The sequence below is a fragment of the Passer domesticus genome, chromosome 10 (assembly GCF_036417665.1).
Source record: "Passer domesticus isolate bPasDom1 chromosome 10, bPasDom1.hap1, whole genome shotgun sequence".
In the NCBI taxonomy this organism is placed as follows: Eukaryota; Metazoa; Chordata; class Aves; order Passeriformes; family Passeridae; genus Passer; species Passer domesticus.
This window is the reverse complement of record NC_087483.1, coordinates 22,074,841-22,101,222: the sequence shown is the minus strand read 5'-3', so window position 1 is coordinate 22,101,222 and position 26,382 is coordinate 22,074,841. Positions and strand designations below refer to the sequence as shown.

The window sequence follows — 26,382 nt, the reverse complement described above, 5'->3', positions numbered from 1 at the left end:
AACAAATAATAACAAAAAATGAACACGATGTTTTTATGCTTTCAACACTTGCATATAGCATTCACATCATAAATGCTAATCACTTCCCACATTTAAAGAGTCTATCTTTATTTCCAAAATTTTCTATACAAGTAGATTTGCAAGTTATGAATTCAGTAACAATCAGAAGTTAGTAGGCAGAATACGCCACTTAAGAAGTGACATAAATTTGAAAAAAAGTAATTTGTATTTTAAAAGAAAGAAAACCCCAGTGTTCTACTTACCTAGAGAGACTGGAGCTATATTTTCTGTTTCCTAGAAAGCAAAAGAAGAAAGGTGAAGCAAAACCAGTGTAATTAATACTTGACCATTTCAGGGCACTTCCAGAAGTGATCTGACTGTATTTGTGCAACACTGTCAAATCTGACAGTCCTAAAAAATAAAACTGAACAATGAAGGAAATGGAGAAGATAAAACTTGAAAATTTAAAACATTCCTCCTCATCATGAAAGTGGGATTGGCAGAAAGTAACCTTGTAGATTGTGCAAGAGAACTATAAACCCTAGTCCAGAATATTTGAAGTTCATAAACAGCAATGGCTGGCGAACAGAAAAACAGGAGCTCCTTCCTCACATTATGCTGCCAACACAAGGCTCTTTTTTTTTCTTTTAAAAAATCAAATGTTAGGCACTTTTTTTCTTATATTATTAATTAACTGCTAGTATCTGATGTCTAAAGTTAATTCCATACTGTCCATCATTGGTCTAAATTCTGTAAAGAGCAGTGCATCTGGACAAGAAGAAAAGATGACTGACTTAAAGACAAAAGACAGGATGATTGACTTCACAAGTTCTAGTAAGAACAAGACAGCCTGCTGGACAGATAGTCACATATACAGAAACAAAGCAATTAAACCCCTTCAGCTGCAGGAATGGCTTCTTCCACAAGAAGATACATTTCTGGCAAACAGAGAGCACTAATGGCATAAAGAAAGGTCCTTTGACCTTGATCTCCTGTTGGCTGAACATGGTGGCTTCCAATTCAACCCTCTGGCTTAAAGAAAGATTAGGAGTATCTCTGAAAAATACTTAACTTGCTAAAAATTCAGGCTGTGTGAATACAGCTCTTGTAGATAAGCAAAATATCAATGAACCTTATAAAAGAAATATAGAGGGGTTAATATTCCTCCCATCTTCTCACAATTTGCTGACAGAGGTATTAGGCCTTGCTTTCCCCAGCTCATTTATCTAGGTTTGAGCAGCTTCAATCTAACAAACATTAGAAATCCAACCTCACTTTTCTACACTTGTTTCAACAAAACTTAAAAAAGAAGCTTACCAAAAAGTTACTTGCTTTTCACATTTTCTTAGATTGCATCCCTAAAGTCTAAAGTTCAATTAATTAAGAACTCTAAAAATCTTTAAATATATCAAATATCTCGCTACAGGATTCCCCTTGTTCATTAAAACAGAACAGTCTTTTTCTTTCCTGTAAGCACTTACATAAATGACCACTGGATTTACCTAGGAAGAAAACCCAATACATTGTTTGGGATGCCTTGCTTATCAAAGCTCTTATCTGAAGTGAAGCTAATGGAAAAGTTCTCAGGCTGAACTGAAGCTGACACTGAACAAAGCTGAAAACAGTACAGTATAAATGTGAAAAAAAATAAAATATTCTTGCATAATTATTAAATATTGACTAATATCTTTGTCACTAACTATATCCAAAGCCTCCTTGGAGTGCATACTATAGGTTAAAAAAATACAGTTCAATTATGCAGAACAGTGGTAACTTGAAATCTAGTCAATATTAAAATAAGAGTTAAAAGTATTGAACCACATTTGCTCCTTTGAAAATAGAAAATGCATAATTTTTATACAGGAACTCAAGACTATGTTAAGAAACCATTAAGAATGTTGATGCTATAAATAACTAAGTTAGGAAACCTTCATGGAGGTAAAAATGTTCATTTGTAAGTTTAAGTTAATTAAGAGTAGAAGAAAAAAAAGCTGATGACAGAAAACGAATTTTTAGCACCAGGCCCATTCAAAATTTAATGAAATAAGAATGAAAATAATACCATAGTTCATGCTGTTCAACATGGCCACAAAAGAAAAGTGGCATGAAAAACAAGATTGTTAATAAAAGTATGTATGATGAGATTTAAGATCTGAAAGTATCTTACATTAGATAGTGCACAGTCTAGAAGTTTCTGGAAAAAGACCTACCAAACATATTCATATCTCTAGAATTCAAGTCAGGGTAGAAATATCAACTAAACTACACTGCTCAACTAAACTACAAGCTCAACTGCTTGATTAAGCATTAGCATACAATGTCAGTGTTGAAACATAAAATCCCAACGGCTTTTTAAAAGAGCTGCTTCACTCTATGTACACATTAAGGTCTCTTATTATTTGGCAATTCTTTTGAGGCATTATATAACAACCAGTCCCTGACAAAATTATTGTTTAGTTTTTTAACAAGATGACAATTTTGATTCTGGATTGCATAATTATGAACACTCAGAGTTAATTCCAGTGAATGCCAAACTGGACTACACTTTGTCCCCCCGAAATGATGGTCACTAACAGACAGCAACCTGTTTCAGCAGATGGCTGAAGAAATTCCACCTGGAACACCTGCAGAAGACCAGAACCACAAGGGCTGCTCTGATCCTATCAGCTCGTGCTGAATTTAGCATCTAACCAGACCTAGCAGTCTCATAACCCAAACTTCAGAACATTTGTTTTCATTACCTCTTATCCAGCTTTATGCTCAGCAAGTGTGGATGTGACATTCACTGCCATGGGCAGAATATGTCAAACAGAAAACAAAACCACTGTTTTAAAAGGTGGTAAATAAAATACATTTCAGCCATGTTTGTGGTCGCTGTTTGGAAAGTAGGGGATGATTCAGAATGTTCAGATTACTCAAATTTCTCATTTCAGCACAAGAAAACAGGTGACAGGATCACTACTGGAAGATAAACGCCTCTGGGAGAAAGCAACAGAACGAAAAGCAAGTGAGGGACACAGGGTGCATGAACAGGGCATATAAACACACCAATGCTCTCCCTCCAAGAGCAGGGATGCAAAAACGCTGTACAATGAGTAGGACTGCAGAAGCAACATGGCAGCACACATCTCCCCTAACTCCAAACATGACGTTACATCCTGACATAAAACATTTCTGCCTTAAACACCGTGCAGCTACCACCCACTGAGGGTCTGTGACATGCTTTCTCACGTGAAAGCCTCAGAGACCTTTTATTTGACAACTCGAGAGGCATTACGGCACAGTAACAGGCAAAGCCAAGAGGCACCTGGTCCAGGAGGCTCAGCCCCACGGCCGGACACCAGCAGGCCCGCACCTGGCGCAGAGGAGCTGCGCTTACCCCGCGCCCGGCATCCCCCACACCCGCACCAGCAGCGGCACGGCCCGAGTTCTGCTCACAGAGGAAGATGGATGCGCACGGAGGCCGCCCCGGAGCAGGGGCGAGGCGGACGGGCGAGGCCTGCCTGCCCTCTCCTCCCGGCCGCGGGCCGGGCCCGGCGCGGCTGCCGCCGATGCCCCGCGGGGCTCCCGCTCCCGCTCCCGCTCCCGGACGCGCCGCAGCGCCTTCACCCGCCCGCCCGCCCCTGGCCTGGCCGCCCCGCGCCCCGGGCGGCCCGCCAGGCCCTACCTGCGGGCGGTGCCGGTGTCCGCGGCGCCGGCCGGGCCGCCCCGCCCCGCTCTAGGGGCGGCGGGAGCCGCAGGCCGCGCTGGGGGAGGGGGCTGCCGCGGAGAGGAGCGGCGGCGCCATGTTACTGCCTCCCGGGCATCCCCCGCCCACCGCCGCGCCGCTGCCGCCGCGCCGCCCCCGCCCGCCCGCCCGCCCGGCGCCGCCGCAGCGCGGGGGGAGGAGGAGGAGCCGCGCCGGGCCGGGCCGGGCCGGGCCGTGTTTACAAACTCACCCGCGGCGCGGCCGGACCGCACATTAAAGGCCGGGTCCCCCGCGGGCTTCCGTCACCTCTCGCGAGAGCCGCGCTGACACCTCCGCGGGGCGGGGCGGGGCGGTCACGCGGCGCGGGGCGGGGCCGGTCCCGCTGCCCACAGCGGCCGCGGCCGGGCCGGCATGGCGGCGGGGCGGCGCCGGGCAGCGACGGACAGCGATGGGCAGTGACGGACACCCCCGGCCGCGGCACCACTGCTGCGGCCCTGGCGGGGGGCAGCTCAGCATGAGGTGCCCGTGATCCGCAGGAGGGCCGGCGGCTGGGGACAGCAGGCACCGCGCAGTGAATAAACCACTGCGGGCTTCGCTCCGCGGCACGGCCTCAAGCGCCTGTCACATCTCACTTGTGGAATAATGAGCGCTCCAGAGCCCTGGGCTGGCGAGATTGCCCGTGTCCCAACACGGCCGCTCTCAGGGCAGGAGCCAGGTGTGTGCCTGAAGCCGTGGCTGTGCCAAGCATTCACCTTGGTTAATGTATGAAAACGCTGCAGCACTGCAGAATAATGGCAAACGCCTGTATTTTACACAGGAGGAACCAAAAGAATTTCGGATTCGTCAAAAAAGTAGCATAACCCTGTATGGCAACACAGTTTAGCTAGTGTGTACTCTGAATCACACATAGAGCTTTAATTCTGTGTGTGTGCAACATTTGATCTTGTTCTGAGACTGATCTGAGAGTGCAAGGCCATAACAACAAAGTACTTCTACAAAAGTAGTATCAGTTCCAGTAAAATACATTTTGGCTGAGTTTCTCTGAACTTGCACAAGACAGTATGGTATGTTTCATTTCTTGTGTATGGTTTTGAAGGGCACTGCACAGCACTTCTGCAGTGTTCTTTAAGGCATGGTAGGATAGAAAGCACTGCATGAAGGTACATTCTTTACTCAAAGGTGGAATTATTCTTTAAAGTAACATGTTGCAAGGACTCAGTTGTACTTGCAGAGGAGAGGAATAGAGATCTTTCTTCAGAGAGCAACTAAGACTTGTATTAGATACAAGCATTTTTTTGATGGTTTAGCTTCATCTTTATGTAGCAGCAGCAGTCCTAAGCCTGGACTAAAAAACTGAACTACAGGTGCCTTTCTTCAGCGTGAAATTGATGCAAAAATCAAAGAAAAGGAAAGCAGGAAAAGGGAAAAAACAGCAGCAGGATGTTCAGTTTCACCTGCAGCACAGGATGAATCACTTTTACCTGCAGCACTAACTTAAGAGCATAATTGGTAACTTTAACATTTCCTTCATTTTCCATTAGAATAACGTGGCTATTTCAGAAGTGCTGTGATGTCTGATCTCCTGAAGAGCAGGCAGAACAGTTATGCAGATACAGTGAAGATCTCTGCTTTAGCAGGCTTCATCTTCAACAATGAAACATGAACAGTCAGTTCAATGTCAGTTCTCCAGTTTCAATCTGGAGAACCTACAAGACAAATTTTCATGAGCTGATCATCTCTAAGTTCAGCATGGTCCGTGTCAGAAGAAACTGACAGAGGTTTTGGGGAAGTAAAGCCTACAGGAACACGTCATGAGACTTAAGTTTGGTTTCTCTGACCCACAGGAAGATTTCTTGATGGAAACTCTTACAGGAAGATCAAGAGACCTTGGTCTTGCTGCCCTATTAAGGCAAAGAGACTGAGTTGGGGGGTTTTTGTAAGAAAAAGTCCTTTACACATATATAATTGTTACTTTTGTGTAACAATTTTTTTAGGAAAACTGAGGGTACTCCCTGTCAGACCACTCAAACTGACCAACCAAGCTCTGTGGGAAGGGAATTCCACGTGCCCTGGAACAGTTCACCTGTCAGTATCTGCCCGTCACTCACTGCTCTAAGCCCCTTATTGTCTATAAGGAGGATAATCCTCTGTGTGAAGGTTTGTTGCCTTGTTTTGAAAGTCCCCATTAATCTTTATCTGCAGAACCCAGATCTGATTCTTTCATGACTGGTGTAACTAACTAAACAGCCACTTGGCCTGAGTTTGGCCCATGCTCACCAGTCTGAGTGAGTTAAAAGGCAAAAAGCCTGGGGGGAGGCTACTACTAAAACAACCTTCACATCCACATTTAGGATCACCCAAGATGTCCACTGCCTTTTAGGCAAGGCTGGTCACAAGAAAAAGGGTTCATGTTGAAAGGGTGGTAAAAGATGGGATGTAAATCCAAAACTCACTATTCAAACCTGATGCCAATAACTCACGGTGACTCGGGTGGCTTTCTCTGTGAAGTTACAGAGCAGTAATTCAGCCAGGTCTTCTATCTACACCAAACACCATTACAGCTCAGCAGAAACATTTTATGTGCAGACAAATTCCTAAGTTGAATTAGCAGAGCTGGAGCTGGACTTGACCAAGACCAATCTGAAGATGCCTGTTTGGCCAAATCCCAGCGATACAGAAACCTGAAGCTTGAATTAAGCTAGTCCACTGGACTGTCCGTGATTTTAGGATTGCCACCTCAGATGCCTGTAGAGATCCCTGCTGCACTGAAAGAGAAAAAAAGCTCACCACCTACCAGAACAGCAATACACAGATGAAATTTAGAGTCTAGATTACCTTTCAGCCAGGACAAATGCACTGTGAGCTTTGCAAATCAATGGCTTCCAGGAATGAGTAATAGCAAGTCCCTAAGGTCACCACTGCATGAGCACAGACCACGTGGAAGATACCTGCAATGTGCTTCACCTCCTATCCCCTCACTCCTCAAAACCCCCACTTCCTGATCTACCCATGCAAGACACTACTAATATTGTTCCAAAGCTACTAATTTGCTTCATATTCTACACTTCTGAAGTCCGCATATATAAAAGAACATTCTCTGTATTAGAGATTACTGTTTTCTACTAAGAACATGTGGAGGACCTTATTTCTCATGCTAGGTTCTAGAATTTTGCTACACAAATCCTGTAATCATTTAGGTTGGGAAACACCTTGAAGGAAAGGTGTTTTAGACCTTTAAGATCATTAAGTCCAACTGTTAACACTGCAAAGTCCACCATAAACTGAAGTGGACTAAAGTCCACTAAACCATATCTCTTTGAATACCCACTTGGTGCTTTTTAATTCAGATTAAAACAAAATCTTACCCACACCTTTCACTTATCTGAGTCATTAATGATTTCTCCCATTTCCTCCAGTAAAAATTCCTATATTTAATTCAGTAATTACTTAACAGCAAGATGACAAAACATTTAACAAGCTTGACTTACATTTGACTTACATTCTTACTAAGTTCAGCTTTTTTTTGTTATATGATCAGATTTAGTATTCTGGGTAAGGTTTGAGATGCTATCAACCTCCCCACCAGGTAAGTACAGCAGCACACAGTGCTTTCCTCCAAATACAGGTGACACCATAAATCCATTTAGACTGCTACAAGAGAAGTGAAGGTAGATACTGCAGCTATTTTTTAACCAAAATGCTTTAATCCTAATGCTCTTCAAAGAATGTGTGAGATATTGCAAGGCTGACTACAAAACTGGAAATTCTCTTTGAATTAGGTGATGCCAAAAATGCAGTAACTAAATAAAATATAATGTCCACGTGTCACAACTAAATGCCTTGGACCATACTAAAGCAGTTGCTTATTTAGCTCAATGGGGACACTGGTGAGATCCAAGTGGAAAACCTACCATGGTAATCAAAAATATCTGGTGTACTTGAAAACTGATCCGAAGTGTCCTGTCACTTTCATTGGCTCACTCTATCAAGAGGTGCCAGGTGTGTGTCAGCTAGCTTAGGAAAAAACAAAAACACAAGTGAAGGAACAAGGCCAAGAGTACAGCCTTGCACACTTAATCTCTGCATCCTTTTATCTTTTAGGTATATGTCACATTAATTTTAATGAAGAAAATGTGTGACTGGAAGAGTGCTATGCAATATGTTATTATCAGGAGCAATCCATGGAGACTGAATTACAAAATGTCATCTTCCAGATACCCTAGTGAGAAAGACAATAAATGAAGGCAACAAGTTGACAGTTAAAGTTGTTATCTTTAATGAAATGACTTTGGAAATAGCATCAATTTCCATGACACCAACATTTTGGGAGTCCCATAAAATGCAGTTACATTCCAATGCCAATATTACAGGCAGGTCTCCATTCACATGGCAAACAGGATCAGGAAAGCAACCATCAGACAGAAGAGACCCATAGCTTCAGACAGGGCGAATCCCAGGATAGCATATGAGAACAGCTGCTGCTTCAGAGAAGGATTTCTAGAAGAAAGAGAAGGTGTAAGTCCTTTTTATCCTTACGATTTTTTCATGCAGTTTAACCTCACAGTACCTTGCTACAGATTTTGTAACAGGAAAATCCAATAAATCCAAGCAACTTTTTGCTAGGATTTCACTGAAGACAAATTAGTTGGCAATTAAGACTAGACTCAGGTCTGATTTAGAAATTTCTTTCACATCTGTGACATGAGAACCATACTCCCAAGTAATTTCATGTGTATCACGTTTTAACCAGCTGTCAAGGCAAATACAGGAACTGAAACCACTTAAGAGTAGGAAAAAAAAAAGTTGCAGCAGTTGGTTGCAAAAATGCAATGAATAGGCCTTCAAGAAGCAAGAGGAGAGAATCTCCAATATAAAACGATGAAGGAATGTTCTACAACTGCTTATTGACATGTTCATGCCAAATTCAAAACTTGATATATTATTTTTGTACTGAAAACACTTGCTTATTCAAGTGGAAAGTGAGCTTTCTTGTCTTCAATAAGGCTTAAAAATCTTTAGTAAGAAGTCAAGACTTAACTGGTTGAAAAAGTAGTGAAAAACATGAAACCTCTTCTATGCCTGTATCAGTTCTGCTCTTCCATGTCATGTGAACTACTTCTATTACAGGAAGATTAAAATTACTTGGAAGTTCATCTCTACTACAAAATTCTCACCCTTACCCCCCCCTTCATATTTCTAGAAGGAATGATAACTCATTTGCTATAATTTGCATATTCTGAGATGCAAAGCTGAATGTGTTCGAAAACATCCATTCCTAAACAATGATTCTGACTATGAAGACTATTTAGGACTTTTCCTCTTACATGGGCTGATACAGGCTGGATTTTTATTTCAGTTCTGGAACTGAATGCTCAAACACTGGACTTCAGTGACCAAAAGACCAACCAAGTCTAATGATGCAATTTCTTTCATGGCTCTCCTCCAAGAAGAGTGTACAAAGTTCTGAATTTAACAACAGAGCCATCCTGATGAATGTGGTACAGTTTCATAAGATTCTCTTCAGCCATGTGTATCAGTAACAGTAATCATTAACAGAATTTATTACAGTGCCTTTATCTTTTCTACAGTTCTGCTGTCTCAAGATACATCTGCATACAATTAAAGTTTTTAAAGAGAGAGATTGATTACCTGGCATAACCAATGATTAGACTACCGAAGACTGTTCCAATTCCAGCACCAGAACCAGCCACACCTACTGTGGCTGCACCAGCACCAATGAATTTGGCAGCAGTGTCAATGTCCCTGCTGATAGCACTAGTCTGGAATTCCCTAAGTGCTAGCTGGGAGACAGTATTTTGGGCCCCGTTAACTGTTGACTTGCCCTAAGAAAACAAAACATGAAAAACCATTATATTCAGACAAAACACCATGTGATAGTGTTATTATGCAGTTTTAAAAGTTGTATTAGATCCAATGTCTACTTATTCTTCAGAGTGATGAGACTGTAAGTCATAAACTTCAGAATGTTACCTGTTCCACCTGAAAGTATCAACTTTAAATGTGAAAGACTTCCCAGGGGAAAGAGCGAGACAGCAACAAGTATTATTAGGTGTTTGACTTGAAGCAAGTTTCACACTATAGGTATTGAGTTAGTACAAGTGAACTCTAGGTTGAGGACATTTAGGCTCACCAGGTAATTTAGGAAGATACAGAATTTTGTTTATAAGGTACCTCTCCATTCTTGACCTCTGGCCTAGACAACACAGATGCCGAAATTGGTCTGTACAAGATTCTTGATCCGGCACGGATCTGTAAAGAGAAAGAAAAAAACTATAAAAAAAGAAACATTTGATCACAGCTGCTCCATACAATAGGCTGTAAGATAGTAAGACTATTAGCTACTAAGCCATTTGTCTCCCTTGAAAGACAGCAATCTCTGAATGCTGGATATACAATAAACGATACAGAAGCACTGCATGCAACGTGACATCACTGTTTTCAGAAGATATATAGTAAATAGGTACTATATTTAGTATATATAGCCACACCGTTCATGTTCATTCAGTGAACATATACACGCTGACAGAAACCAGAGCAAAACAGCGACAAAAAATCCTGACCGACCAGGAAGCAGGGAAACACATTTTGAAATGAACAAATAAAAGCCATCAAAATTATTTTCGAAGTTGTTAAACGCACAGATGTAACCTAGACTTTTAAATTTAGCAAGGCACAAATGAATGAATCCTTTTTCACAAGCGGCCTGCATGTGTCCTTGGGCTCGCAGCAGTCTAAGGTCATATCGGCTCTTGCACAAAGCTCTTCCTGCAGGGGAAACCCGGGCCTGGACCATGCAAAATGAGACCTTCTGCAGGCCAGAGAGGGCATTTTCATGCAGGACAGCCTTTTATCTCGGCAAGGGCAAAGAATTCCGGCCTTGCACAGGACAAGCAACAGGCTGGAGTTTGACCTAGAGCGGGGCAGGGAGCGCAGCAGGCCCGGGGCTGCTGGCGGCGCTGACCCGCCCCTCCTCCGCCGCTCGTGTGCGAGGGCCCTCACCTTGGCAGCGGCCCCGGCCGCCAAGGAGGCGGGAAGGAGAACGCGGCCCTGCCGCAGTCCGCCCGACCCCCACCCCCGCCTTCGCTCCCGGCGGCCCGCGCTCGGCCCGGGCGCGTCCCCGGGCGCTGCCGCGGGGCTCGGAGGCCCGCCCGACCCGCGATCGCCCCGCGGCCGTCACCGACCCCGCCGCCGGCACCGACGGGCCCGGTGACGAAGCGCAGGGGCCCCCCGCGCACCCCCACTCACCAGGGAGGGCGAGGTGGCGAGCTTGGCGCAGGCGAACATCTTGGCGGGCGGCGTCCCGGGGCTCAGGATCCGGCGTCTCTGCGGAGAGAGGGAGAGGGTGAGGGTGCGGCGGGCGGCGGCGGCGATGGGCGCGGATGGCGCGGGCGGCGCGACTCTCACCGCTGCGGTGCCGCGCTCGGGCCGACGGGCGGGCTGGGCCGGCTGTGCGCAGGCGCGGCGGGGCCGGGCGGCGGAAGGGGCGGAGCGCGGCCAAGGTCACTTTGTGCCGGCGCCATTGGCGGCGGCGGGGGGCGTGGGCCGTGCGCGCGCGCGGCTCTTCCCCGCGCAGCCGCAGTGCGCCCGCCGCGCGCGGGGGCGGCCCCGCCGTGAGGGCGGCCCCAATGTCGGTGTCAGTGTCGGTATCTGTCAGTGTCGGTGTCGGTGTTCCCGGCGCCGTGTTGGTGTTGAGCCCCCTCCCCGGCGCTCGGGTCACGGCAGGGAAAGGGGGGCGCGTCCGAGGACACCCGCTGTGTGCAAAAAGCCCTTACTGTTCAATTAGGCATTTCTGCACGATGAGCAGATTCACACCCAAGTAGCTAAAGAATCCTTTTTAATCAAGATTAACCGAAATAGGATTATCTTCACTGAGCTGAGCATGTGTTCCTGAGATTCCCGCTTTAATCACTTACATGTGCTTTGATGTTTTTCATTTGATAACGGGATGGTTATTTTAATCGTCATCTGCTACTGTAAGTGGTATTAGTGCCAGCTAGGAAAGATGCTGAAAAATCGACGTTGTGACTAAAACACTGGAAAACATTTATCTGAATTGTACGATTTTCATTGGATACAATTTTTGCAATAAAAATAAATTCTAAAATTGTGTGCTGTGAGTGGTCTCCAATGCACCAAGTAAGGGGCAGTGTGTGTATTTAGGGACGGGAACAGTCTCAGGATAGGAGCTGGATTCCCGCAAACTTACAGGACAACTGATGTGGCTGTCACTGGTTAACCCACAGGTGCCACAAGGCTGAGACATGCTCCATGGCAGCAGCCTGAACCCCCCCAACAAACACGATCAATAGGTGCTTTCAGCAGCTGCATACCAGCGTTAACCATAATGTTGCTTTTATAACCTACAACGCAGTGTCTTCTGATCCATAGGTACAGGAGAGAGGCGTCAGTTGTAGGTCAGAAGGTGAGAGGCAGCAGCACAATTTGAATTTTCCAGCCTTCTGCTCCCTGCCTCAATCCAACAGCGAGTTTGGTTTGGTTCCACTGTGCATCCAGAGTCTTAGTAACAGCAGTAAAAAGTCAGTCTGTAAAAAAGCCAGCAGAAAAGGTTATAAGCCAGTGGTTTTGTTATTTTAGTTTTTTTCCTTTACACAGCTTACACATACTTTTTGGGAACTGAGGTGCATGGGCAGATCTGCCATATGGTTCTTCAACAGACAAACACTAAGAAATAACTATCAATGGCAAAACCTTTTAATGGTTATGCAGAACTATTCATTCATTCATTCATTCATTCATTCATTCATTCATTCATTCATTCATTCAAAAAAAAATCATAAAATCATTCCATATGCTATTGTGGGAATAAGTATTTCCATCACCATGAATAAAACCATGAAGCAAAGGCAAACGCTGCAGAGTTGGAATGACTTGGATGTGACATGCTGCTGCACAGTGACATTCAGAGTACCCATTTCTGAAGACGGGTGCTTCACCTTAGGAAGTGCAGCAGCCAGCAGGGTGTCTGCAACAAAGAAACTCACTTCCTCACAGAAGGAAGCACAGCAGTTAGAGACGTGCTTTCTCCTTGGGAAACTGGAGGTCTGGACCTCCAGCCATGAAACAAATCTTCCCCCAGCTCTCATGAATGGAGAAGAAAGTGAAAATTACACCCCTGTGTACACACAGCACAAAGTCACACAGACTCAAAACCGCACTAAACAGAAACCCTCTTCTTTCACAAAAGAAGTGCTCTCTTCTGCCACAATTCCCACCCCAGAATGTGTTTTTTTTTTTAAAGATGCATTCACAAGCCATTTGTTGTGAGCCGTGTCAAAACCACTATTAAACACTGGTTTATTGTTGCTTTTAAGGCATAACATCTGATGCTGTATTGTGAATGTGACTCAGCTGTTCCTTTCAGGAGGATTTTGAAAAGCTCTTACTGATCTCTGGGGGCCAGGCTGAGTTTAATTCAAGAAGATCTTCATAAAGAACACTTGTTAATCTCATACCATTTCCTATCCTATGGCTGACCTGCTGGTAGGTCCCCAAGGAAGGGCATCAGTGCACTAAAGACAGTGTAGTTTCTAGTTGCTCATCACATTTCTGAAAATCTTTTTGACCAGGTTCCCAGTTTTCCAATTGTCTCTCCCTGTCAGGACCAGTTATGCATGTGGGCAGTAGCCAAGGATGCCAGAGGAGATATTCTCCCCATTTTGCCCCTGGCAAGGAAGATGGAGTGCAGATGATTGAACAGTATGTGGTGCCTGAAGAGCCAGTCCTCTCCCACAGCTCCTGTGGCCTTACAACTCCCTGCTGCTGAGCTAGGTTTATGTCAGAGCAGTAAGAAGAGCAAGTGGCCACTAGCTGTGGCTCCACCAGTATGGCCTTCTCCTTTCCCAGAAAGGAAAGAGAAAAGGTCATCCCAAATTTTACAAGCTTTCTAAAAATCCTCTCCTGGAACCATAAAGCTTCTCCCAGTCTTTTTGGACTTATTTTAAGAAAAAAACCCATCTCTTTCACCCTCACTGCCAAGCAGCTCATTTGCTAGGCTCACTGATGGATCCACACATCAGTCCTACAGTGACATGAACTTTCCCTTTATAACCCTGAAATGAACTGGTACCTTCACATATCAGGCCCTGAATGTTACCACACATGAGTATCAGCAGAATGGATCTTGCATACAAATGGCATTTTTCTGGTGACTTCTTACAGTGCTGTCAAGCCTTATATCTGTCCAGAAAGCAGGTCATAAGGAAGCTGGGAACAGTAGGCATAAACTGGGATGCCTGCCTGATAGATGCGGGTTGGTTTTCCTCCAGGTACAGGCAAATGATGGTAGTTGTCTACTGGTTCAGTTGAGCAAGTACAATCCTGTGCAATGCTAAATAAATGAGCATGTCCTGAGTGCTTTGCACTGGAGGATCTGCCAGAATTCAACATTTATTATTAATAACTCATAAAAGATGAATATCTATATCTGAATGTTCTATATTTGCTGAAGGAGAAATCTTGGCTAGTTGAGAGAAATACCATTGTCCAAAGCCTAAATAAAATGTTCTGCTGCTAGATCGAAACCTATTCCTTCAGGTTAAATTTTATCTCCCAGCAGAGGATTATTAACTCAAAATATGTCACACACACTAGTCTTTTTTAAAAAAATCTGTTTTGAAGAGGAGATGTATCTGGAAAACCAATATATTCCAATAACTCTTAATTGTTGGAACACCCCCAAAGGATGAAATTGGATCAAAGGCCTCCTGAGATTATCCTAATGTTGTGAAATATTTTAAAACTTAAGGTGTATTACCTCAGGGTTAGCTCTCTTGAACACCCAGATTTATGATGTACTTTGCAGGGCATTGATTGATATTGATTTAAAAAGGCAGGGGTTTTCAGTGTTTTTCACAGCCTGGGCCATGTTTCAGTTCTACCTCTTCCACTGTCAGCTGTGTGGTGGAATCTTCCTATTCGGGACTCATACAACTGAGCAACGGCTTGTGGAAAGAAGATGTATATATAGAGCAGAATTAATACACTCCAGAGTATTTAAACCATTTTTGCTCTGGGAAGAAGGAACAAAGCCATTTTTAGATGGCTCTGCTTTAAGTAGAAATTCTCCTGGTAGCACTCTCTTAATACCTGTTTACCCTACTGATTATTAGTAGTTGGCCAATTTTGACATCAGTAATGTTGTTTAAATTGCAGAGTTGGCTGGATCATAAGAGGTTCTTCATTGGCATACAGATGATAAAGTTTTTTTTTCTACATTCTAAACTTCTTCTTTACAAGGAAAAGGGAGAAACTGTCTCTTCAGTGATCTTTATCCCCAAGAGTACTTACCCAAGCAAATTTTTTTTTCTAAAATTTGTTTTTTTATAGTCTCAATGGCTTTTTTCAGTGGAGAGCAGGAGGCAATTAACAAAGTAGAGCTAATTAGGCTGTAGAGCATTCTGCTCAACATTCCATTGATTATTTTAACACCTGAGTCCTAGAAATGGATGACATTAGCCACAAACATTGTACTATGTTCATACTTGGCAAGATTTGGAATGTGTGCTCATACTGTTGAGAACATTCATGCAATTTGAATGGGAAATCATTATAATCCTTATAATGTAATTTTGGGTATTTAGGATCTAATTTAAATATCACAATGATTATATAAGTAGGGTCTGATACACCACAGCTATATATGTCCAAATGGGATGTTGTCAAGAGGAAAAACATTTTGCTTCAGCACAAATTCAGTGGAAAAGAGGCAAACTCATCTTCATTCTAGCTGTTGGATTCTGGTGGCAAGTGACATCAAGGCTCCAAGAAACCTTGCCAGAAAAGACTAGTAGAGCTGTTTTCCCTCTGGATAACAAGCCCTATTGTCTAGCATTCAGGTTCTACTGGTTACCTTTACAATGCTGTACAGCAGTATAAACATTAAAAATACACCCGGCCTTTTGTAAAACCCAGAATGTCACAAGGTGGAAGACAATCCTGTATTTTTAAAATTAATTCTATATGTCAGCAAAAATTATTTCTTTCTCCATAAAATGATGATTCCCTATTTTAATTTAACTTTCATTTATATTTCATACAATCATAGAATTTTTTAAGTTGAAAAAGACCTCAGAGGTTATTGAGTCCAACCATGAACCTTTGCAATGTAAGTTAAAGTGGAAGGAAATGTCAGGTTCATTAATAGTTTCACTTTATGCTTCACATCTATTCAATGTGTGTGTCAGGATTGCAACATTCAGGGTGAACTCTCATGTGTTTAAAAATCATTATTATGCATCTGCCTAATATTTTTTGGAAATTGATTTTTGAGGAAAAGCTGTAATAAAAAAATCCACTGATGTTTGATGAAAGCAATTTTTATAAATGCACAGAAGATTCAGAACGTTTAGAATGAATATACCTCTTCATGTATTACTTCAGAACATAAACTCCTTTAACTAAACTATAACCAAGTTTTCCTACTCAGATGTCTCATGATATTCCTCAAGTCTGTATTGCAAAAGCAGCCCGAATCTGGAATGGTCAGTCAGTTCACTGGGTAACACACACGTGGATTTCTAGGTTACAAAATGTCACTGGATTAAATGAAAATAAATTCAGCAATGCTTTTTATGCTGGTAACAGTACTAAACACCTTTTGAACAGAAAACAAAGTTCAGCTGTAAGCCGACACAATTGGCTGCACTGGTCAGAGCACAACATTGGCAATCCGATTTTAACGCCTTTCTTATAATACACAATATTGACAGCCAAGACTTTGCCCAAATTAGAGCCATTTTTTTGTTAGAAGTATCCATAACTTTTTGTAGGTGAAGTTGAAGAAATCCAAAATGAAAGAATGTTTTCTTATTGGGCTCCTCTGGAAATACAGGCTTTTTGTGCAGGGAAAATTGCAATACCAGATTCTTAGCCTTTAAACATAAATACTTAAGCTTTTTTTTCCATAAATTTGTTGTTTTCCTGTTTCCCAGAATAAATGATCCTGGATAAGCCTTTTTGGGTAATACATTTTGGCTATTCGTAATCTGAAAAGAGAAATAGGAAATGTAGCTGTTCAGTGCTCAAAAAAAACCCTACAGGAATTAGTAAATCTTGTTTGGAGATTAAATCAGTGTTTTGGATAACTGGTCTGTTATGGCTATTTGTGCCACGTAAAGAGCAAAAGCAGGGTACACAGGACTGTGGCAGAAGGATTTTGCCTTCCTCCACCTTCTTCACAGAGGCTCTACATCCAGCTGATGATCCTGGTTGGAGGGGAGATGGGACTACAGCCCATTAATACATGCAAGGCTCACCTGCTTTATTGTAAATGACACACCTCCCAGCTATGAGTTTAGATTCTCATATCCCTGCAAATTGCTTTGAGCTCACAGCCTGAAAGGCAGTATACAAATGAACAATATTCATTGTCATCTGAAAGCTTTTCACTCTGAACCACTTAGCAGAAAACCTGTGGAATCCTTTTGACTCCAGTGCACAGGTTCTGCCCTCTAGGACCTGGTGCCATTCTGAACCCAGAGAAAAGGTTCCTGTAATTCAGCTGCCTACTGTCATGCTTTGCATGGCTCAGGTGATCTATTTTTAAATTACTATAATTGATTTTACTCATAGTTACAAAAGAGATCATATATTCTCACATTTCGTACCTAAAGTAGAGAAACTCTTGACAGCCTGCCACTTCTAAATTCTTGGAAAGGACTCTGTCCCTAATACTCAGACTCAATGAACATCCTGGTTCTCTGGCATGCCTGTATTCATTCCCATCTGTCGTGCTGGCATTGTTCCCACTCAGAATTATCTATGCCAATTTCAACAGGGCATAGGTGCTAACCAAACATGGTTTTAGAGGGACAGCTTTCATAACACAGCAAGTGCCATCTCTTTTGCCAGGAGATCCTGCTGTTTGCAAATAATTCCAGCTTAAGGCCACATGCTTCATTACATGGGATCGCATCTGTAGATGCTTGTGGGTATTATTAAAAAAAATCAACAAATGTCTACTCTATTTCTCTTACAGTTTGGCTCAGTGCTTGGAATTTTGCATGTGGAGAATGAATGCTCTGCACCTTGTTCACAGGATGAGCCATAGGCTGTTAGATACTCTGGGCAGTCCTAACAGGTTACTGCATCAAAGCTGGGACAGTAAACTGCAGAAGTTTACCAGAGCTGTCCTGCTTTTTTCAGGTGCCCTTGTCACTGCTTTGTGTCTGTAGTATATTCTGAGAAGACAATGATAGAGCATAGCTTTTTGCACCACAGCTTTTTCATTTCTAGGTTCTCAACAGATTTCTGTGTAAGGCATATTCTACTCCCACTCATTTGTAAAATGGCACATATGTGCAACAATGTTGATATTGCTTATTAAAGTTACTAGTCTATATAATTCTCTGTATAAAATACATTCTATTGTATTGATATATTATACATATCATATTAGTAACATATTAGTATATTGTAGCTGCACTTGACTCCTGATTTGCCCCCTGAACAGATTACTTGTGTTAGCAGAATTACTGTACTGTATAAAGGCTAGAAATAGCTTAGGAAAGAGCAAAATCTCTTTATAAGCCTCAACTAAAAAGCTCAAATTTTAAAATATAACTTTGCAGTTAAGCAAAAGAACATTTTGCCCAGCATATATCTCAGAAAATACTATTTGGAATAAAATAAGACTCAGGCTGCATAATTTCCAGCTATTTGTTTCCAGTCATAATTTCTGTCTCCTAGATATTCTATTGTGCAGCCATGATCCATGGAAAATAAACCAAAAATTGCAACCCCCTTGACACCCATAGTGTTTTGGCTGAATAGCACTAAGACCTTGGTTCACATGTTGTGCATGGAAATATATTTTTGCAAATCAGAACAAATTTTGCAAATTTGTTCTCTTTATGAGCAAAAACTTCCTAAGGCTGTTTCTAGTTATATTTTACCTCTTCCTAAAAAATGTTGAATCCAAGAATGTGCAGAAGAGTCAAACATTTTTTAGAGTCCTAGCATTTCAAGGATGCAGAGTGACAAGTAAACACATGAGTATATTGAAAAATTCTGTTGGGAATCAAGGTCTAAAATAACCAACCATTTCTACTGGCTGTACATTTCAGAGTAGTAATGTGTATATTTCTGATCATTTTGTTTTTAGCGTGTTTACAAAATTGGGTACAGTTGACAAGATTTCATGAGCTTTGAAACATACTTAATGTGCTTTTCCTATGCTATTGATAACTTCAAAATACTGTACTGAGCTCAAGAAATAAAAAAAGCCTAATTTCACAGTATATTACTCATCAATTGTAACTAAGCTTTGCGTCCTCTCACCTGTTTCCATCCTTAGCCTTTTTAGCAGCTAACCTGACCTTGGGGGCTGTCAGTGCTGATTTGTTTTTCATACCACTTAAACTCAGAGATACTTTGTTTTTCTTTTCCTTATCTTCTCTAAAGATCAGGGAAGATAAGTATCTTAAAAGTGCTCCCTCATAATAATTGTATACCCGAGAAAACACCCTCAGGTAAGTGCCGCAGAGTGGCAGAAGAGGAGTGTGTTGTTAGTGCCACGGAATGAAAAACTTCAAGGCACATGCTTGAGAGAACAGAGGTTTTCCAATCCAATAGCTCATGAGGGGTGAAAAGAAGGTTCTACTCCAGCACAGTCAGACAAGGAGCTGCCTCATGGGAGGGCTGTTGCACTTTTGGGTGAGTTGTATTTTGGTTGTTTCTTGCCAGCCATAATAGCAAAGTTATAAGGCTGCCTGGTCAAAGTCTCAGCTCTGAGATGTTGCAGTGAACAGCCAGTCCATCATCTCTCTAGACAAACCTCAAATCTTTCCCCTAAAATATGAAGTCAGATGAGGTACATTTGTTAGGGAATACCTACCGGCAGCATTGCCAGGGCACGCAGCTGAGTAGTTGTAAAAAAAACCCTGGTGCATGTCTAGGCAGCTTGGAAGCTTTGGCTCATGCAAACTATCTCTAGAACAACAATAATTAAAGATAGCTGATTTTTAGAAAACATATCTAGATTGCTCCAATTCATGGCTGGACTGTTTTAATGCCTCTAAAATGACTAATAGTGTGTATAGTGACATCCAGTGTTCAGTTAGATCAACCACAGGTCTGTGTTCCATAAAGCCTTTCAATTAAAAGATTTATTACAGACCCTATTTAAAATGCCTATGTAAAGATAGTAGATAACCTGCCAACTGCAACACACCTCCACAATAAAAATTTCCTTCCTGGCTTGTTGGGGAACAAGAATGGTGTGGCTCTTGTATAATCCTTTAACTTTCTTTCTTTATGACAGCAAGAGTCTGATTATTCCCAGGTGGTTTTGATTTCTTCTTTCTCTGCTTCTGTTGCTGTGAATGTGGCCATTAGGGCAGCAGTCATAAAGGATGTGTTCACCACTTCCTTCTCTGTCTGTCTCTTAACAGAGCCACAAGTCCACCGTCTTCTATCCACATTAATTCCCTGAGGTATCCACACAGTATTTGTGTTGACTGCCTTAATTTTGATCTTCTCTAATCATTCCCTGCCAGATGGCAGTTAAAGTTTAATGGTCCCTGTAAAAATAGTTCCCTTTCTTCTTTTAATCAGTCATGTGTGTTTGCTTAGCTAACTGTTAGATGTTCAGAAAGCACGAAGGGACCACCAACACAATTACTTCAAAATACACATCCGTATTGTGATTTCAGAGTTATGTAAAAGTGAAGGGTTATAGTGTAACCAAGATTCCTGGAAATTAGTATGGGCTACATGACCTTAAATTTTCTTTCTTTCTTTAGATTTATTAAAAAGATTAAACTAATAATTTGTGACATTTCATATAATCAAAGGTAGATTACTTTTAGTATTTTCTAGGCTCGAATGTATTTTCTGTGCTAGAAAGCATATCAGTAGTATGCTTTTAGGGATGACTTGAGCAATACACTTAAGGATATGCTTAACTTTAAGTACATGTCTATGGCTAATGACAGATAATAGGGCCTTGAGCAAGGTACTTTGACACATGCTTCATCTTAGGCCCCTAAGTAGTTCCAATGAAGTAATTTACCTTCTTGAATTTTAAAGAGTATGTATAGACACCTAATGACACAGAACCTGAAATTCTCCAGTATGTGTTTACTTGATTGAAGCTTGTTAGAGGTTTAGGCTTTTGCTGAATTGAGAATTTAATTCAATTGCATATTCATGATGTGCCTAAGTAGCAAACCACTTCAGAAGCAAATGGTTTAAGCTATATCAGACACCTATGGATTGAGCAGGTAAGATTATACCCCTGAGGAATATGGGAATATGGGAAAGTGGTAAATCAGGAGTCTAATCCAGCTCAGAGTACTGCCAGACAAAGGGGTGCTGTGGAATTCAATGGAGACTGGATCAGGCTCTGAATGCCTTGCCTAGAGCAATACAGGAAATATATGGCACTAACAGAACCCAGAGCTCTCGATTCAAATTAGACTTCTTTTGTATCTAACATCTGTGTATGCTGCAACTGGATGTGTCATCACTGCCTGCACAGGCCAGCTTCCAGATTAAGGCTCGTGTGATAACTCCTACACACTGCAGGAATCACACCCACTTACACATCCCAGTAAGATGAGACTTAGCAGAAGTACAGACCCTCCTACATTCTCCTCCCTAGAAGCCTGAGAAAATAGGGATCCTTGTACCTTCCTTGAAAGTATATGTTAACAACCATCTCCAGAAGTTTTCAGATATAATAACATGCACTACAACAGTACTCTGAACCTTCGGATCACTTAGTGCTTTTTGATTTTGTCATTAATGCCAGGAAGCTGGACAAAGGGAATTGCTCCAGCTCCAATTTTACACATTATGCCTTAATTAGCAATAATTTGGTTCTAACCATTATAGAAATTTTGACACAAAGGAAAAATTCTGTCCTCCATCTAGGTATCTTTCCTCAGTTCCTTTCTACATGTATGTTTTTTTTTTTTGTAAGATCTAGGCCTGAGGGCAGAGACACGAATGGGACAGTTTGCATTATGATAATAACCAGATGACCTCATTGAGATCAGAGCCTCAGGGTACTGGATTCTGGAAAAAACATAGTAAAAGTTGATCTCTGCACAAAAGAACATGAAGTCTAAATACTCAAGTTCTTGGGTAACTTTGGGATGGAGAGGTTGATTTGTCCACTGTCAGACTGTGGCCAATGCAAATGACTCACTCTTCATTTCTTGTGCCTCAGCCAATAGCCTTAAACCCAGCAGCATCCCTCTTCTCTACTTATAATCAGTTAAAAGCAGAACCCAGATTTGTTAATTTTGGTATGTCAGAGTTGTAAAATCTGTCAGCTGTGGAAGAGTGGACATACCTTTATCTTCCTTTCCCCTAGTTTCCTCTTCTGTTTCCATATCAGACAAGCACACACTGGTTCCTTCCTTGGCTGGCTAAATATTGCAAACATAAACAAGCCAAGCAGAGCTTGCTGGGCAGATGATGGCTACTAGCAGGTGTCAAAGTGAAGGCGTTCCCCCTGTGGACACAACCCATCATGGTTGGGCTGATGCCCAGTTCATAGGAGGGAACATGAATCTTGCAAATGGAAAGGGAGATAAATTGCACTAAACACTCTAATGATGATAATGCAGGGAGACAGATGTGGTAACGGAGCGTTCGAATCCCTCCTTGCGCTCTTTACTTCTGTTACACTATCACATCATGTACTGCTGGCTAATGTAAGCCAGATGCACAACCAGAATGTTGTTGGAGTTTATATTCTCCTCATCTCCAGATCTGCACATCTTATAGATAGAAACATTTTTTCCCTGGCAAATTCACACAAAGGTCATTTTTATGAGCTCATATAAAGAGTGAATTGGAAAACACTCACTGGTGTTTGTTTCAGCTGCACCACTTCTGTTAAAGAATTCTTATTATAAAAATCAGGGCAAGCATAGCTCAGAAATCTGGGTCCTAGGCAAGGAATTTAGTTTCCTGGTCCCTTGTGGGGCCACTCACACCTTTGCAAAGAGGGTGCCATTTAAAGGCTTGTAATTCAGAAGTGGTTTGGATCAGCCTTACGTAAATGTAAAGGATGTAATGATTTCCCAAGGTGAAAGGCAGCAGAGGAGGAGACAGAGCTCTGCCAAGTGAGGTCAAGTGTGGAGCATACACAACGACCACGCAGAACGTTTATACACCTGCTATTGTACATGCCAGTTGTTAAGGCAGAAAGCCAAAGATAATGAGCACTGTGAGAATTACCAAGAGCTCCTTTTTGGCCCAGGTTCTTGCTTGTAATTGAAGTGCTATCCTCTACTGATCCTTCAGGTAGCATTGGAATGATTATATCCAGGCTTCAAGGGAGAATCAATCCCTACAGAGTAAAAGAAACTTCCTTTACATTATAGCTCTGTGCTAGAAGCAAGCCATGGATGTGACTCATGAGTATTCTTAATAGTTTTTAAAGAAAGTGAAATTCCTAAGTGAGATTTTAATTTTGAAAGTGATTTTTATGTGTGCTCCAAGATGACTAGAAAACTATGAATGTTTACATATTTATGTTATTAGAACATATAATTAAATGTACATTAAAGTGTCTGTTGCATTTTTTAGACTATATATTTAAAAATATTTCTGTACAGTATTAGGAAAAACAAATTAAATAATAGCCATCCAGGAGTATTCTCCTTTAGTCTGTACTCTCCATCAATTTTAACAATAGGCTATTTATTTTTCTTTACCCAGATTCTAATGTATTCACAGACAAGGAATGGTTATAAGACACTGTAATCTTATTCCTGGATAATAGATTTTAGCTTTTATATATCCTAGTGAGTTCATTCTCTATAACACCACAAACAAACAAGAAAAAGAAGATAATTTCTACTACTAAATTTTACTTTAGCTACTCGTGGAAGTAGACTGACAAGTCTAATATAAAAGAATCTTTCATATTGCCTATCTTTTTATTTTTTTGGTAACAGTAAGAGATAGTTTAACAGGACATTTACATCTGATTTAATACAGAAAGCTTTTTTTGATAAATAGAAACCCAAATTATAGCTGAGAGAATTTCGGCAAAGAAAATTCATCTTTCTCAGAAGAAACAATGTAAAGGAAAATTAGTAGTTGTATAATGTATCACTGCTTCTGAGTTCCTCAGTGGAAGTTAGGCTGGTATATTAAACTGGCAGCTTATCCTCTTGGAATATACTGTAACCACCTAACTCAGAGGAAAGCACAAGGACATTAAAGAACTGCTTCTGCACCTGTTATATTATGCTTTGCATTTTTAATGCTTAGCAGAAGCTGTTGGTGTTTAAAAATCTTCACCAAATGTATCCATGCAGCATGGAAAAAGCTGAAGTCATTAAACTGTTTATCATACAACAGAATCATCTTGCATTTAATGACCAGATTTCTGAAGCAATTACCAAATTTGGACCAAGTGCTGGCCTAGGAGGAAGCCAAGTTTTTCTTCATTGTAAGGAATTACTCTCCATCGTGTGCAGTGAGCGTGCTGCTGGTGACACAGGCAGCCCCAGCAGGCAGGGTGCTGCCACACAGGGTGTGACAGCACAGCCAGGCACGGTGCATGGAGTGAGAGCTGCCACCTTCAGCAGGTACAGGTGGTGGCTTTGCTGCTGCTGACACAGGCAGCCCCAGCAGGCAGGGTGCTGCAGGGTGTGACAGCACAGCCAGGCACGGTGCACGGAGTGAGAGCTGTCACCATGCAGCAGGTACAGGTGGTGGCTTCCCCTGCCCAGCAGCATGAGGGAAGCACTGCCAAGGCAAGCTAACCTTTCTGCAGAGGGTAGAAAAAGCCAGCCTTCCCTTTTCGATTGAATGCAACTATTTTTCCTTCACAGAGTTTACATCCTTGAGTTTTTCCTCTCATTTTTCCCGTGATAACTTGACACAGAGTAAACATAAAATTTGTTTTTAACTCCAGACAGGCATTTAGTAAATGCCAGAGATAATGAGACAGCAAAAGTTTGGAAAAAACTAAACAGCAGTCATAGTAGAATTGTGTTAAAGAAATTGGCTCATCTAATCTAAGATAGTAAAATGACCAAGTTTCAGGGCTGAATTATTCCCAGAAGTAACACCATGACTTCACTCAGGAAGCATTACTCAGTAGGATTACAGCTGGAACATTTTCAACCTTAAGTATTCATCTACAGAAACATCATTCTTGGAGTGCAAAATATTCTGTACCTCCCAGTCCTAGAATAGGTTCTCTGTTAATAATTCACATTTCTGAATATCATAAGCTTCAATTTACTTGTGAGTCATTTTGCTGTTCAGGAACTATGTAAAATACTAATTTGATGCCAGTAAGGGTTAAGAGCCTGAGGAATTAAGCTTTCATTGAAATACAGAATTTCCCTACGCACACTTGAAAATCTTGTCTCCGATATCAAAATATTTCACTTTTATTTTTAAGGAAGAAAATTCCATGCAGTCATTTATGGCTTCTCTGCAAGGTGTGATAACCTACATCCAGAGATACAAGATAAGGTTGTCTCCTACCATGAAGTGGACTGTTAAGTGTGGTGAGAAAAATAAGCTGTTTTTAATTTACTTACTTAAGAAAAATCAAACCAACAAACAAAAATCCCCAAAACTCTCAGAAAATTGCTACTAATTGAAGCATGAAAGCTGCATGACATGAACAGCTTTGAGGAGATTTTTCTCTAGGTGTTTTAAACATGCTATGGAAATTTCTCGCCTGGTGAAGTAAAATAATGGATTGACAAAAATACAAATACTCTGCCTAGTAGAAATTGCAGTAAAGGAGTGTCTAAGTCCAGAGTGCACTAGAAAAAACATAATTTTCATAGTATCCTTTCTTTCTATTTCACAAGAAATCAAACTGAGCAAGTCTGTCCTTTATTCCACTCATAAATGCTGTGTAGAAAACAGAGTCCTTAAGCTTTTATTTTTCTTTAAAACTGATACGGGGCTGGTGGTCTTGAATAAATATTTTCTTCTGGAAAAACATGTTGAGTAATGTTCATTATACTAAATTTTTAACCTCATTTAAAGTTAGAATTTTTTCCCTTGAATGTCTGTCATTCTTCTATGATTGTGTAAACATGGTGCTTCCTTGGATGATCCCTTGGATGCCCACATGGAACCATGCATTGGAATTAGGTTAAAGTAACTCACTCCTAAAAGAGATTAAGTCAAGTAACTAGAACTATCTATAGTTTCCATTGCTCTCCTCTCAAAGATGCTCTTGCTGCCACTGGTGGTTGTTTGTGTGCTCGACAGCCAATGTCAGAATTATGAGTAATTGGAAAGCTTTTCTGTATTTATCATAAAACTGTATTTTAATGTTAGTAGCTCAGATCACTAATGTAAGCCTGCCTCCTTGTGTACCTGCATGCAAATGTGTAGTCAGCACTCCTATTATCAGGTCACTGCTTCCAAGCGTACCCTCACAGACAAAAATGTCTCTTGAGGTAAAAGTAATTTAGTTATGTAGATCTCCCTATTATTTCAGTCCAAAAAGCTCAGCTTAAATAGAGACTATCAGCTGAGTTGAAATGTTTTTCGCAATATGCACTGATGTGAGACCAGCAAACCTTTCTTTGCTAAGGTGTCTTAGGTAGTCTTTAGTTTTAGCTGTGCTATGACATTTCCTTGAAAGCTCCCTTATCCATAAAAATAAAAAGTAAGAGGGGAGACACATTTTCTTGTGACTTAAATCTTCTTGTGTA

At 41.5% G+C, this 26,382-nt stretch overlaps 2 protein-coding genes and 1 long non-coding RNA gene across 8 annotated transcripts in view; all 3 read right to left on the bottom strand.

Moving 5' to 3' along the window:
- The window catches only part of ATF2 (activating transcription factor 2), a 48,704-nt gene extending 44,647 nt beyond the window's left edge, over positions 1 to 4,057 (bottom strand). For 2 of the 5 annotated variants that reach the window (XM_064434386.1, XM_064434390.1), the window contains exons 1-2: positions 3,939 to 4,057; positions 264 to 294 (exon numbers count right to left, since the gene is read on the bottom strand). The gene's annotated coding sequence lies outside the window, so the exon portion shown is untranslated. Of the gene's footprint in view, positions 1 to 263; positions 295 to 3,307; positions 3,434 to 3,667; positions 3,822 to 3,938 lie in introns of those variants that run through there. The other 3 variants (XM_064434389.1, XM_064434387.1, XM_064434388.1) reach the window with 2 other exon arrangements.
- Positions 4,058 to 7,940: 3,883 nt separating this feature from the next.
- Positions 7,941 to 11,194, bottom strand: ATP5MC3 (ATP synthase membrane subunit c locus 3). Of its 2 annotated transcripts, XM_064434391.1 has the most exons (5): positions 11,114 to 11,194; positions 10,955 to 11,032; positions 9,881 to 9,958; positions 9,338 to 9,531; positions 7,941 to 8,185 (listed from the first exon to the last, which is right to left on the bottom strand). In XM_064434391.1, exons 2-5 carry the CDS (start codon positions 10,991 to 10,993, stop codon positions 8,071 to 8,073), a joined length of 426 nt encoding a protein of 141 aa, XP_064290461.1. In that variant the 5' UTR covers positions 10,994 to 11,032; positions 11,114 to 11,194; the 3' UTR covers positions 7,941 to 8,070. The 2 variants fall into 2 exon arrangements, with proteins under 2 accessions (XP_064290461.1, XP_064290462.1); XM_064434392.1 differs by having other exon boundaries at positions 10,955 to 11,134.
- Positions 11,195 to 11,583: 389 nt separating this feature from the next.
- Positions 11,584 to 26,382, bottom strand: part of LOC135308845 (uncharacterized) — an 82,747-nt gene continuing 67,948 nt past the window's right edge. The window contains exon 25 of the long non-coding RNA XR_010369196.1: positions 11,584 to 12,252. This is a non-coding gene — a long non-coding RNA (uncharacterized LOC135308845). The remainder of the gene's footprint in view (positions 12,253 to 26,382) is intronic.